The sequence below is a fragment of the Anolis sagrei genome, chromosome 1, assembly GCF_037176765.1.
Source record: "Anolis sagrei isolate rAnoSag1 chromosome 1, rAnoSag1.mat, whole genome shotgun sequence".
Classification (NCBI taxonomy): domain Eukaryota; kingdom Metazoa; phylum Chordata; class Lepidosauria; order Squamata; family Dactyloidae; genus Anolis; species Anolis sagrei.
This window is the reverse complement of record NC_090021.1, coordinates 199,834,824-199,850,433: the sequence shown is the minus strand read 5'-3', so window position 1 is coordinate 199,850,433 and position 15,610 is coordinate 199,834,824. Positions and strand designations below refer to the sequence as shown.

General features: G+C 40.3%; 1 protein-coding gene across 1 annotated transcript in view; it reads left to right on the top strand.

Moving 5' to 3' along the window:
- TANK (TRAF family member associated NFKB activator) overlaps window positions 1–15,610 on the top strand; it is a 50,487-nt gene that overhangs the window by 2,563 nt on the left and 32,314 nt on the right. Inside the window, exons 2-3 of the mRNA XM_060777785.2 lie at window positions 9,565–9,723; window positions 15,047–15,146. Coding sequence (XP_060633768.2) covers window positions 9,625–9,723; window positions 15,047–15,146 — 199 coding nt within the window. The 5' untranslated portion in view covers window positions 9,565–9,624. The remainder of the gene's footprint in view (window positions 1–9,564; window positions 9,724–15,046; window positions 15,147–15,610) is intronic.

Sequence of the window (15,610 nt, the reverse complement as noted above, 5' to 3'; positions counted from 1 at the left end):
ATCCAGCCACCACACTCAGTGGCATTGTGTTCCACTGTCGAACAGCTCTTACTTCCAGGCAAGCAGGAATCGGGAGATTTTGCCAGTTGCTTTCTCTGAAATACAGCCTACAGCACCTGATGTTCTTGACAATCCCTCATCCAAGGACTATGCAGGGCTGAACACACACACCTGTTTTTAACTAGTGAGGATAGAGGAGGCTATGTTTAAATGGATTTATGTGAGAGAGAGGTTGTATGGAAGAGAATAATAATAATAATAATAATAATAATAATAATCTTTATTAACACCCCGATCCTCTCCCCTAGAGCAGCTTACAACAAGGCAAAGCAGTACAAAATAATAATAAGCATATAATATAACAACAACAACAATAATATAATATACTTTATTTATATTCTGCCCTATCTCCCCGAGGGGACTCAGGGCAGATTATATTACACATATATGGCAAATATTTAATGCTGATTATACAATTAACAAAGACAGACAGTACATAAACAGAGGTAAAGGCTTCCCATCTTTTTCCATCTGGAGGCTGTGCTTGGCTCCGGTCATGGAGAGGTGCTATCACTGCATTTTCCATATTGAGGAGCTTTGTTGTCTTTCAAAGTTCTCCTTTTATTACCTCCCCGACAAAGCAGTACTTATTTATCTACTCACATTACTGTTTTCAAACTGCTAGGTAAGGAGAAGCTGGACTGATAGTTGGGAGCTCACCCCAACCCAGGCTTGAACTGTCAACCTTTCAATCAGCAAGATTTTATTCATCTGGTGGTTTAACCACCTGTGCTAAAGCCTGGCCCTTTTAATACATTAAAAATCAAGACAAATGATAAATAGAACAGAACATAATAAGAAACATTAAATATAATAGAGAACGGAGAGTGGGATAAATTAAGTCAGATAAGGGCGGTATTTACACTATAGAATTAATTCAGTTTGATGCCACTTTAACTGTCATGGTTTAGTGCTATGGAATTATGGCTCTTGCAGTTTGGTGAGGCATCAGCATTATTTGGCAGACATGCTTAAAGGCCTTTTAAAACTAGAACTCCCACAATTCCATAGGATTGAGCTGTGGCCATTAAAGTGATGCCGAACCGCATTAATTTTATAGTGTAGATGCACCCAAGGACAGTTAATAGTGTGTGAATGTGTGTTAGTTGAAGGGAGATTAAATGTGTGCATGCACAGATGTAATAAAGGAGAAGTCTGAAAGCCTGAAGCCCTGACCTGAAGAAATGCAGTCTTTCCCACTAAAACGATGCCCATCCCTGCTCCTACCTCTGTATCAAGGCTAGGCAATCTTTGGGCCTCCATCTTTTCTTCGACTGCAGGTCCCATAATTGCTGAGCCAACATAGCACATTATATGGGATGATGCAGTCCAATATGACCTGGGGACCTATTTGTCTATCTCTACGCTATTCTATAATGATTTAATCTGTGGAAGATGGTTATTACATTCAGTCAGTAACTCCTCTTGCATTTGCTCCCTTTTTTGCACAAGTGTACATTTTTCTTCTCTGAGTCTGTTACCTGAATCAATCCTGCTTTTCCCTTTCGCCATTCCCGGAGGCTTCAGTCTTAGTGACCTCCTTCTGGTATTGAATTAGATTGCAAGCCCCATGGCCTCTCTTTATATTTTTGGGTACAGTCCCCAGGATTTGCAGTGATTGGTACATCATAAATAATTATCTGTTGCCATCAGCCGAAGCAAAGAATTGCTTTGGAAACAGACACAACTAAGGGAGAAAGGCTTTATCAAATATGAAACTTCTGTTTCTTTGGCAAACACATTTTCTTCTGGGACTGATGGAAAAAGCTGAACCTGGGCGTCTTTCTTTTTTTTAAGAAATGAAAACACGATCCCAGGTAAAATAGGAAAAACTGCAAAGAACGATAATGACATGATCCAAGGGCCATTTTGACTGTTCCTGCAGAAATGTTTGCATGCCTGTGATGATTTAAGAATGCAACTGTGTCTGTTTAGTATTTTCTTTGCCTTTCATTGTGTTGCAAGAAATTTAAAAGTCTTGCAAAACAGCCTATTTCAGAATTGTCCCCAAACTAAAAGGTTTTTGGTGAAAATAATTAGGGGTAATCATGGGTTAAGTATCGCAATAAAAATATGCTGAAAATAGATATTTACAAACAGGAAATTATTGACACAGATATGAGATTGTCTTGTGAACCTCTTCTTTCTTTTGCAACCAGTGAGTAGACTTGCCAGAATAAAAACTGGAAAAGACTTCAGACCCTTTAAAAGTTATGTAGAAGAGGAAACTGAAGCAGATGTTGTGTTGCTGTGAGTTTTCCAGGCTGTATGGCCAGGTTCCAGAAGCATTTTCTCCTGACGTTTTTCCCACATCTATGGCAGGCATCCTCAGATGTTGTGAGGTTTATTGGAAACTAGACAAAGGAGGTTTATATATCTGTTGAAGGTCCAGGGTGGGAGAAACAATTCTCTGTTGGAGGCAAGTGTGAATCAGGGCTAGCTAACACCTCCCAACAAAGGATCCCCCCAGGCAAGAATCATCCAGGCCTTGAAGCTGCAAGGCTTTGCAATTCTATTCAAGGTGATTAATTGCAACATTCACACTTGCCTCCAACAGACAAGAGTTCTTTCTCCACCCTGGACCTTCAACAGATATATGAACATCCCTTGTCTAATTTCCAATATACTTCACAACATCAGAGGATGCCTGCCATAGATGTGGGCAATATGTCAGGAGAAAATGCTTCTGGAACATGGCCATACAGTCTGGAAAACTCACAACAATCCAGTAATTTTGGCCATGAAAGCCTTTGACTACACATTGAGGCAGATGTTGCCTGCAACTGCTTGTGTGTTGTTGTCCGGCTGAAATTCCCTTTTCTCTACAACCATTAAAGATATAGAAGGTATCTACAACTTTCACACTAGCAACCTTCTAGGTTTCACTACAGCCAGTCATGACACCTTTTTCCTTTTATTCCTGCAAGACATAACTTGCAACCATTTGCTAAACAGTGCGTGGGCACCTCGCGGGTAGTTACCGGAAAAGGATAAAAGTAGCTCCAAAGCTTATTATGCAAGTATGCAGAGAACCCAGCACACTGATCAAGACATACCAAATTTAAAACGTGCTTTTTTGCATGGTTGGGAGTGACCCAAATAATGGGCTGTTCACTTCTTGAAGCACAAGCAAAACGAGCAAACGAACAACAACCTAATCACATCAAGCTTGGATTCAGAGGCTATCATTTTTTAAAGTGTTCCATGCAACTCATAAAGCAAAAACATCAGAAATGTTTGTGAGATATATGTCTGACCTTGCAGATTTGAAAAACTTTAATGGACTCAATCTCCTGGCATTTCTTCCCCTGAACTGTCATTTAAATGAATGGTACTGTGGTAGAGCAAGGTATCCTTCATCCCATCCTCTGCTGTGAGTCTTATGCAGAAAAAAAAAGTCCTGTACCCGTCTGTTAGCTCCAACTTCCCATGTGGGGATATGAGAGAAGCTTCCCACAGGATGGTAAACATCTGAGCATCCCCTGGGCAACGTCCTTGCAGACAGCCAATTCTCTCACACCAGAAACGACTTGCAGTTTCTCAAGTCACTCCTGACATGAAAAAAATGTGCCTGTAATTTGCTTGTGCCATGGGAATGGCTCTGCTGAGGTTAGTTCAGTTGACTGACTTGTCCCACAACACATATGATAGCAATGCTGTCATGTTCATTTGTAAGTAATTCTGATAAAAAGCCTCAAATGCCTAAGCTAGGTTTGTGTTTCTGCAGACAAGACATTTACTGAACTCAACAAATTCTCATTCTGTGGTACCAGAGTTATAAACAGGTTAAAAAATGATATCACCATTGTTGACATGGAGTAATTTCGAATTATTGTTTCTGACAGGACCTGGACTGAACTGCAGTGTTAAACACCTCCAAGTACAAATTGTGGTTTTTCCTTAAGTAAACTACAGCCAGCTGAACTAGAGAAAATAACGGCATGACAACATGAAATGTGCCCTTTCCATAGTTTTGAGGGTTAATTTGGATCGTTCTTGGTGCAGTTCCCAGCTACTGTATTTTGAAGGGTTATACTAAACAGAATTTCATGAAACCGTTCTGTAAGACTTTTGTCGAGTTGTTACAGAGGTTTTCATACAATTCCACCATCGTCAGGAGAAAGTGATGCTGTAGAATAAAAGTAATGCTAGATCAGGGCTGTCAAGCTCATTTTTATCTTGGGCCACATCAGCCTTATGGTTGCCTTCGAAGGATTTTGAATCCATGGATACAGAGAGCCAACTAACCTTTCCCCAACCCAAATTGGGTTGGGGAAAGGTTAGTTTTTGACTACTATATATATTTACATAGTGGTCAGTGCTCTTTAGTTTTTATCCAGTTTGGGTCCCCAGATGTTAGTGAAGACAACTCCCATCACTTTTGATTAACTGCCATGTGGACTGGGCATAATGGAGATTGCATTCCGACAGCACTGGTGCCTCTGAGGTTGGGGAAAAGTTAAAGGACATTTTAAAGTCAGACATATCTGCAAGCCTTGTATTTGGATTCAGACCCAACTCTCCCAACTAAACAGAACCAACTGCAGCCTTCCAGATGTTACTGAATCAAAACTTCCATCATTTCTAGTCATGATTTTTTTTTATGTCAGGAGTGACTTGAGAAACTGCAAGTCGTCTCTGGTGAGAGAGAATTGACCATCTGCAAAGACATTGCCCAGAGGGATGCCCAGATGTTTTAGCATCCTGTGGGGGGTTTCGCTCATGTACCTGCACAGGAAGCTGGAGCTGACAGACGGAAACTCACCCTGCTCCCCAGATTCTAACCACCAACCTTTCGTTCAGCAGTCCTACCAGCACAAGGGTTTAACCCATTGCGCCACCGAGGGCTTCATCTAGTCATGTTGACTAATTATGAAAAATACAGAAGTTGTAGTCCAGCATCTGGAGGGCCACATAAAATGACATGATGGGCAGGATTCAACCCATGGGCCTTGCATTTGAGACATGGGCTAGATCAGGGGTCCTCAAACAGAGGGCCAGGTCACAGCCCCTCAAACTGTTGGAGGGCCGGATTATAATTTGAAAAAAGCATGAAAGAATTCCTATGCACACTGCACATATCTTATTTGTAGTGCAAAAAATACTTAAAAACAATATAATAATTAAAATGAAAAACAATTTTAACAAATATAAATTTATTAGTATTTTAATGGGAAGTGTGGGCCTGCTTTTGGCTGATGAGATAGGATTGTTGGTGGTATTGTGTGCTTTCAAATCGTTTAGACTTAGGTTGACCCTGAGCGAGGGCCGGGTAAATGACCTTGGAGGGCTGTATTTGGCCCTCGGGCCTTAGTTTGAGGACCCCTGGGCTAGATAAATGGAAGGTCAAGGCTGGTTTCACATCTGGTGTCTAGTTGATGGATGTAGTCTTTCTCCCTTGTCCCATGTTCAGTGAAACATGGTGATAAGAGATGCTTTCTGAAAGCCACTTATTTAATTTAGTGGCCATTAATGATAAAATTGAATATTGCTGTATTCATGTAGGATCCAAATACAATGCTGTAAGCCTCTCTGAGTCTCCTACGAGGTGAGAAAGAGTGGGATAGAAATATAGTAAACAAATAAATAAATATAAAAAATAGGCATCCCCCTCCTTAGGATTTCATCCTAACTTTCTTGGACTGTGGTTTCAAATTTTGGGAAATCCCTTTTTCATTTCATATTTTGTATTTATTTGTGGGTCCTTTCCCATGTAACTTGGTGGTACTTGTGCTCCTTGTGAGAGTGAAATAGATGTGTTCTATGTTTCACTTCTGGAGTGAGAATTTGTTGTTGTATGCTTTCTAGCCAACGGTGAAGCCATCACTTTCAGGTTGCTATAAGGGGGTTTCTTGGCAAGATTTGTTCAGTTGTCTTTGCCTAAGAATGCCCAAAATGAGCCAGTGGATTACTGTGGATCAGTGTTGTAGTCCAACACTCAAAGACACTAGTTTCCCGCTGTGGAGAGGCATGAGTTCCCCATATTTGATTTATGGAAATGCTGAAGTAAGCCAATTGGCTAGATTTAAGATTTAATATGAATTGATTTTAAGAATCAAGGCTTTGCTTGGAAACATATCCAAGGCTATTTTTTTATGTCAGGAGTGACTTGAGAAACTGCAAGTTGCTTCTGGTGTGAGAGAATTGGCTGTTTGCAAGAATATTGCCCAGGGGACGCCAGGATATTTTATCATCCAATAGGAGGCTTCACTCATGTTCCCGCATGGGAAGCTGGAGCCGACAGATGGGAACTCACCCCACTCCCTGGATTCAAACCACCAACCTTTCGGTCAGCAGTCCTGCCGGCACAATAGTTTAACCAACTGCACCACCGGGGGTTCCATCCAAGCCTGTACGATACCAGTGTCTATCTATTTGCCTGTGTGTGTGTGTGTGTGTATGAGAGAGGGGGGGGGGGGAGATACTTTGTAATTTCAATATATATAAAATGGATTGCCAGGAAAGAGGTAAAATTGTTTCTGTGCATGTCAACTCAGAAGTAAGTCCACGCTGTGTTAATGTCAAGGTAAGAGATTTTGAGGTGGCAGCCCAAATCTTTCTGAGTATCTTGGATTGTTAAATTCAAAATCCGAGGTACCCTTACTAGGTAGGAAGACTTACTGAGCCTGGTGAATTTTACATCTGAGTAAACCTGCTTTATTACTAAGCTTTATAAATCCCGCAGAAGTGAATTTGCTTGCTTCAGTGTGTCAGGCGGCTGTTATAGCTTGCAGAAATGGTTAAAGGCTCCTTAAATAATAATAATAGTTTTCCCTTGAGGATAAATAGAAAAGCAAAAGACTGTTAGTGCCAAAGTTGACTCTGTTTAAATTAGAAATTTGTCACGTTTAATTAATTATGTTCTGGAAGCTGTTGTTGTTTGTTTGGTTTTAGATCTGAGGAAAGATAATTGGATTTGGTTTTGCGTATAGCATTCAATCTCTGACTGAGGAGAATGGCAAAGTTTTGAACTGAAGAGGGGGGAAAGAACGTTGAGTATATATTAATTTTTATTAATAGCCATTGCACTGGAAGGTCTCTTACATTTGAGGGAATTATTGTGATAATAGCATCTTGAATGTATATCTTTACAAGAACTGAAAGCTGTTTGCAGGTTTAACTGGTAGATGAATTAACTAGAATTGTGTTGGATCCTTGCTCTTCATGTTTTGCTACAAAAACTCAGGCTGAGTGGATAGAGGGAGGGATCAATGACTTGCCAAAACAAGGCACAATATTAGCATGCTTAAAAGTAGCAGCTGTAAAACCATTGCTAAAAAAAGCCCACCATGGATTCCACTGTATCTGCCAATCACAAATATCCCATTTTTAGGCAAGGTATTGGGTATGTTATCATTTTCCAGCTTTATAGACTTCCGGATAAGACTTCAGGTTGAAATGAATCTAGATTCATTTCAACCTGATGCAGGGACAGAGATGACTTTGGTTGTTGTGATGGGTAACCTAAAAGACAATGCACAGGAGGACATGTACCTGCTGGTTCTACTGGACTTTTCAACAGCTTGTGATCCCATAAGCCATTATATCATTCTGGGCCAGCTTGTTGGGATGGGACTGTTTTACAGTGGTTTTGCACCTTCCTAGAGGTGAAAGAACATAGCTGAGGTACAGGCTCACTGAGTGCAATACATTCTGAAAGGAGCACAAGGAAAGTGCAACAATCAAGTAGGCAGGGCTGGAAAAACTGGCATCAAAAGTGTTGAGGTAGACAATAAAAGGGCTGAGGATCAATGAAGAGGAATTCAGCTTGTGCTGGATGGGTTTTCACTTCCCTTAAAAACACAGGTCCACAGCTTGGATGTACTAAATTCAGTTATGGGCCTGGGAATTCAGGTTTTGGCTATATCCAGAAATTCATTTGTACAATTAAGGCTTTGTATCATATGTGCCCATTCATTGAGAAGCCAGCCCTTGCCACACTGGCACATATCTTAGTTACATCCCATTTGGGTCACTGTAAAACCTTCTATGTGGCACTACCTTTGAAGAACGTTTGGAAACAACAGTTGGTCCAAAAAATTGCAGCTCAATTGTTAACCAGAGATGACAGCAGAGGATATGCAATAGGCCCACTTGACTGCCAGTGTAGTCCTGGACACAATTCAAAATACAGTAGAGTCTTGCTTATTCAACACAAATGGGACAGCAGAATGTTGGATAAGCAAAACTGTTGGATAATAAGGAGGGATTAAGGAAAAGCCTAATAAACGTCAAATTACATTATGATTTTACAAATTAAGCACCAAAACATCATGTTTTACAACAAATTGACAGAAAAAGCAGTTCAGTACACATATTATGCAGTAATTACTGTAATTATGAATTTAGCACCAAAACATCACACTGTATTGGAACAGCTACGGATCCAGGCTGGAGGTAGACTGCGTTGGATAATACAGAACGTTGGACAAGTGAAGGTTGGATAAGCAGACTCTACTGTACCTACAAAGCCTTATATGGCTCAGTTATAAGGTATTTGAAGGATCTTAAATGGGCCTGCCTGTGTTTTGATGTCTTTGGGGGAGAGAGACCCTTCTCTCTATCCCACCTTTCTCACAGGTATTGCAGAGAACATAGGACCTCTCTTCTCCTGCTTCTTCAGTAGCTGCTGCAAGCTCAGCAACCTCCTCCCCTCCTAGACCTTACTGCAGGCTTGAACTGAGGAAAGTGTGGGATGTAAATAATAACAATAACAACAATACCAGCTCTAGTTAACTGATAAAAGAGGCCACTCTTGAGTGCTTTGTATTTTTAACACTTTTGATTCCAGTGTTGTGTGTGTGTGTGTGTGTGTGAAAAGTTTGTTTTTCCTTGTAATAGGAGTAACAGGTCTAAATTGTAAATTATCTCACTTCATTATTTCAAAGAGGTATCTCAACAGTGGTTTTTGTAATATGCAAATGGGTTGATGAATTAAACTCAGTTGCTGAAATCATTACAATCTAGTAGTTTTTCTAAAAAAAATTATTAATAATCTTAGTTCATATATACTGACTGCATAACATCAAGTCTGAAGATCCTGTGTCCGTGTGTTCCTAATGGGATGGTATACAATGGACTGGATTTGGACTAAATTAAACTTAATCCCCTTTAACACTGGTTACTAACTTGTCCACTGACTTCAGTGGAATGTAAATTCAACTTAGTCTATAGTCTAAATGTAAACATGCAGTGAGGCTTAGGGCTTCTAAATTAATTCCTTTTTGGCATAACTTTAAAGTACAAGTGTAAGCATACTGAGTTTGCAGTCACCATAGCCTTGCATCATAGGCTATTTAAGGCAGGGATAATGCCCCATGCCCTTTCTGAATGTTTTGTCTCATTAATGTCAGTTGACACAGTTAATGGTCATTGATTAAGGCAAATGTACTGCAAAACATCTGGAAAGCACTTATTGTCTGCCTGTAGATTGGGAAAATTGGTTCTAGTTAGGAGTGACCAAATAGCTGCGTTGTAACCTGAACGTCTTCCTCCTTTTTTCAGTAATTTGATCCTATCTGCTGCATTCGCAATTTCTTCAGTGATGAGACATTGCTGGGAAGTATGGATAAAAACATTGCAGATCAGCTTAATAAGGCCTATGAAGCCTTCCGGCAAGCATGCATGGATAGAGACTCGGCTGTGAAAGAGCTCAAGCAAAAGGTGTGTGTCTGTTTCATACTCTTAATGCTACCAGTTAAGATTGTGTTTATGACAGCATTCACAGAAAGGATGATTCAAATTTCACACACAACAGAAGTGTTCAGTGTCGTTCGATAATTCCGGGGAAATTCTGTTGATTATCTGCAATGATCTTGCACTTACAGGTGTGAAGCTGTGCTATGCAGCTTGTGTGTCATCAGCTATCAAATTGAATTTTATCCTTGTCGAGGGCAGATTGCTTCATATTTTTGCTGTGAAGAGGCCTAAAAATTATACTCTTATTGTTACTATGGCTGCCTCCTCTAACGTGTGCTGCACCTGGCAAGAGGCAAAGCACAATGTTGTTGATAGTCTTCCTGGTTTCTAGGAGAAGGCACTAAGTCCTTTAGCTCTTGGGAACTTCTATGGTCGATGCATCACTTCAAGAGTTGGGTTACATGAAAATATTGTTACCAGAAGGTACTGTTTCGTGGCATTTATTTCGGGGAGAAGCCATTAACTGTGTACCTCGGGGGCAAAACTGTAACTTGGTGGTCAAGCGTAGGGCAAACCAGAAGGTTATATGGCAGCAGCCTTCCTAACTGATTAAGCCTTTAAAAAGGTAAAGGTTTTCCCCTGACATTAAGTCCAGACATGACCGACTCTGGGGTGTGGTGCTCATCTCCATTTCTAAGCTGAAGAGCCAGCGTTGTCCGTAGACACCTCCAAGGTCATATGGCAGGATGACTGCATGGAGCGCCATTACCTTCCCACCGGAGCGGTTCCTATTGATCTCATATTTGCATGTTTTCAAACTGCTAGGTTGGCAGAAGCTAGGGCTGACAGCGGAAGCTCACATTGCTCCCCGGATTCGAACCTGCAACCTTTCGGTCAACAAGCTCAGCAGCTCAGCGCTTTAACCCACTGGGCCATAGGGGCTCCGGTGGCTAATTAATAATAATTTTAAAAAAACATTATTTATACCCCGCTACCATCTCCCCAAGGGACTCGGTGCAGCTTACATGAGGCCAAGCCCACAGTACATCAATAACAAAGCAATAACAAAACAATCAATGCAATACAATTAATATAAATCACATAGACAAAACAATAAACAATAACACACAAGCATTTAAAAACCAATGGCCAGGCCAAATGTAATAATTTAAAAATTTTAAAAATAACCTGAGCATGAACAAGGTAGGATATAACTGGTATAGGGTTTTCAAAAAGAGATGACGGAATGCAGTCAGTCCTAAATCAATGGTGAAGTGCATTTTGAGGGCATATTGCTGAGAATTAAGCCTTAGCCTCCCTTAATTTGAAACAGTTCTGTAATGTATTAGCAACCCTAAAGGATAAATGCATTCCCTTGTAGAGTTGGTAACCCTTGACTACCTCATAAACAGAACAGTGTACCAAGTACCTTCCTGAGTAAAAATCATTTCCATGTAAGTTATGAGCTCCTCTCTCCCAAAATTGTGCTAGCTTGCCATCATATTACCATTTTTATAAGAGCTTCCATGGTGAATTGATACCAGTGCTTTTTATTACCCAGCTTGCCCATACATTTGGATACAATAAGTCATTATTCCAATGGTTACTGCCTGGATGAGACATGGTTTAGCAGGATGAGCTAAACTATAAACTTTCCATCTGTAGTTTGTTTACTGCAGCATGCCATAATTATAAGATGTAACTTGTTCTTTGGTATATGACTTGTCTCTCTAAAAAGAGACAACCTAAAATATCAGGTTTTGATAGCATAATGCTAAGGGACATAAGCAGGAGACTGTTATGATTCTCACAGAATTATAGAATTGGGAGAGACCACAAGGACCATCCAGTCTAACCCCTTGCCATGGAGGAAGACACAATTAAAGCACTCCTGACCAACAACTATCTAGCCTCTATTTAAAAATTCCCAAAAGACACTCCATAGTACAAGGGTTATCCAGAAAGTAAGGTTACAAGACACGTAGGGGGAAGTCAGTATCACTGTCGTGTAGTGGGAAACCAGCAGAAGCGAATGAGCAGTGGCAGTCTTCAGTAGTTCATCAACCGGCATTGTGGTGAAGGTTAGAGATCAGCGTCCTCATTCAGTTTCTCGCCAAGTATGAAGTTCTCGCTGTAATGTGCTACCTAAATCCTAAAGGCATGAACGCTGCTGGAATTCATCACAAGAAAAATCGTGGCATCAGTGCTTTGGGACAGAAAAGGGGCTCTGCTCGTAGATTTTTTGGAAAGAGTTGAAACAATGCTGTAAGCTATTGTGAGACCATGGAGAAACTTTGCAGAGCCATCCAAAACAAATGTTGTGGGATGCTGATGGCAGGAGTCTGTCGCCTTCATGACAATGCGTGTCTGCACACTGCTCATGTAACACAAGAGTTGTTGACTTCATTTGGTTAGGATGTTTTAAGCCACCCTTTTCACAGCCCCAATCTCGCACCTAGTGACTATAATCTGTTCACTAAATTGAAGAAACACCTTGGTGGAAAACACTTTTCCGATGATGATGAGACAAAATTTGAAGTGACGAACTGGCTGAAAAAGGTGGTGGGAGACTTCTATGACACAGGCATCAAAAACTCATTGCACAGATGACAACATGTATTGAACTGAATGGTGATTATGTGGAAAAATACTGTAATACCTGTGCTATTATCCATGTAAATTTTATCAAAATATAGCCATTCTTTGTATTTTAAAAAATTCTTGTAACCTTAATTTCCGGATATCCCTCGTACTTTGAGGTAGCATATTGTATTGTCAAATAACTTTTACCACAGGTTTTTCCTAATGTATATGAGGAATCTCTTCTTATAGTTCGAATCCACTGCTTCATGTCCTAGTCTATAGAACAGAAGAAATCCAGCTCCCTTCTCAATATTACATCCTTTCAAGTATTTAAGCATGGCTATCATGTCCCCTCTTAACTGTCTCTTCTTCAAGCTAAACACACCCAGCTACCTAGCCATTCCTACTGTGCCTTTGCTTCCAGACTTTTTGTTGTTTTGGTCATCATTATCTGGATACGTTTCAGGTTTTCAGTATCCATTAATTCTAATACCCTGCTGGTGGGCTTTCTTATAGCGTGATTGTTTAGTGAACAGTATTTCTGAGCAGATAAGCCCTTGGTTTGATCCAGCAGTTCTTCCATTCTTTTGATTGTTAAAGATACTGTTTGGCCACTTGTTTAGCTAGTCTTCGAAGATCAGAGCTGTGTCGAATGCGTAGAAGCCAGAGTCATCCCTGCCAGATGGTGCTGTATGCAGATGGATGTTTGGTTGTCAAGTATATCTTCTAGTCATTAACTTGTTGCTGCCATCTGACTCTAAAAGAATTATTTGTGCACGCTGGCTGTCAAAAGCATCTTCTCTTCTGTCTGTTTTAGCTGTCATGCCTGTGCTCTGTACAGAAGTGTTGACAAGACATTGCTGTTGCACATTTTCAATTTGGGTCTCAGCAATGTGTGTCTCTTTCCCACTTCCATGCACTGGCCGCTTCTTTTCTGGAATGTACTGGCCTCTTTGGCTTTTTAGCGGGCTAACAATGCAACCATTTGTTTGTTGCTTCACTTTGAATCTGGTTAGAGGTAGACTTGTTTCCCAGAATCTTCCATTTCTCCTAATTAAAGCTCTGGTTTTCAAGATGCTAAAGAATCAGGGTAGTTGGCCGGGCAGGCAGGGGGTGGAATCATGGCATGGCTGAGCACTTTATTTGCTCAGCCATGATATTGCTTTTAATTGTTTTTATAATGTTATTTGATTTTATGTTCATTGATGTTTCATATTGCTTGGTTTTTTATGCTTATTTTAACCTGTTTTGTTGGGCTTGTCCCTTTGTAAGCCACCCCGAGTCCCTTCGGGGAGATGGAGGAAGGGTATAAAAATAAAGTTATTATTATTATTATTATTATTATTATTATTATTATTGTTATTGCCCTTATCACACCCACCAAAACCACTAATCAGATTGCATGAGACAGCGATGGGAAGTGTGGCACTCCAGATGTTGTTGGACTGCAGTTTTCATCAACCCTTGTCCAGATAGATAGCTTAATAGTGAGGCTTGACGAAAACTGCAATTGAACAAATATCTGGAGCATCATACATTACCCATTCTTCCACTGGGAATAATTACACATCATAACATGAGATGCTCTCTCAGATCCCATTATTGGGATCCCTTTCACAATCAGTGTCTAAATTGAGGTGCACTAATAGAACTGCGTCGATCCTTGTTACTTTGTGAACCTCATCTAGTCAGACTAACTATCTAGGGAAAACAACAGGGTGGAATAAAACTATACATGCCATCTGGAGCTTTGGGCAAAAAAAGTAGAAGTCTCCCGCAAATAAAATAAACTAGACATAATTGTATATCTATCATAAAAGGAACCCAGCTGAATCAAATGAAGGACAGAACCCAACTATGTGCCCATGAAACATCCTCAAGCAGGACATGAGCCAAGTAGCATATCCTTGCTGTTATTTCCCAGTGGCAGGTATTCAGTGGCCAGTTGGCAAGTTTAAGAATAATATGATCACATGAAGATCCCATGCTGGACGGCACTGCAGGAACAGACTATATTCTGTTCCTGCAGTGGTTCACCAAATATGTATGCAAATCCCGCAAGCAAGGCACGGATGCAGTAGCACCTTTCTAACTCATGCTCCCCAGCAAACAACATTGAGAGGTATATTATCTCAAGTACTAGATGCCATGGCCCCCCTGGGGAGGCAGCAGGTTAAACCACTGAGCTGCTGAACTTGCTGACCAAAAGGTTGGTGGTTTGAATCCAGGGAGCAATGTCAGCTCTCGCTGTTAGGTCCAGCTTCTGTCAACCTGGCAGTTCAAAAACATGCAAATGTGAGTAGATCAATAGGTACCGCTTCTGCGGGAAAGTAACAGCACTCCGTGCAGTCATGCTGGCCACATGACCTTGGAGGTTTCTATGGACAATGCCAGCTCTGCAGCTTAGAAATGGAGATGAGCACCACCCTCCAGAATTGGACACAACTAGACTTAATGTCAGGGAAAACTTTACCTTTACTTTACTAGATGCCATCCAGACTAGTAGCCATTGGTAGCAATTTCTCTGTGAATTTAATCAGTTCTTTTCAAAGAGCCTTCAAACTTTAAGGCATTTCTACATCTTGTGTGGTAGTGAAGTTCACATTTAAATTGCTCGTTGTCACGACTAAGTCAAGTATCGTACCATATGGATTTCTGAACATTAAGTGTGGTTGCTGATGCTATAGTAAGTGCATGTTTTGTACTTATCAAAGATAAAACCTCTCATCAACACAAATTAGTTCTGATGAATTTGTTTTTACAGACAGACAGCTATGAAAAGCAAATAAGTGAACAAAAGGAAAAAATCACATTTCTAACAAACGTCACTGCAAAACTCAAATCACAGTTGGCTGCCAATAGAGGTAAGTGTTCTGCTTTGTTGGAGGGTGGGCGTTAAGCCAGAAATAGTTTTTAGTTTTGAATATGTTTTTATAGATTTAACTGATTTTTGAAATACCATATTCAGTTATGTTTTAATGTTTGTATATTTCTTTGTATATTTGTAGATTTTGAACTGTGTTGAAATGCTTTTAATAAAAGCCTCTTTGAGTCTCCTTGTGGAGAGAAAAGGGGTGGTATAAATAACAACAACAACAATAATAATAAATATTCAAATGCCTCTGGATTTTCCCAACACTAAACAGCACCAACATCCCTTTTTAAGCATTCATTTGAACAAACGTTATGCCACAGCAACAAACTACAAGAGCCAACAGGACTCATTGTTAACTAATTCCATTGAGATTGTGGGATTCATGTTTCAATCCCAAGAGTGACTATGCTGAAATACAAAAGAAGAAAAAGTACTCTGCTGTTGACCAGTCTA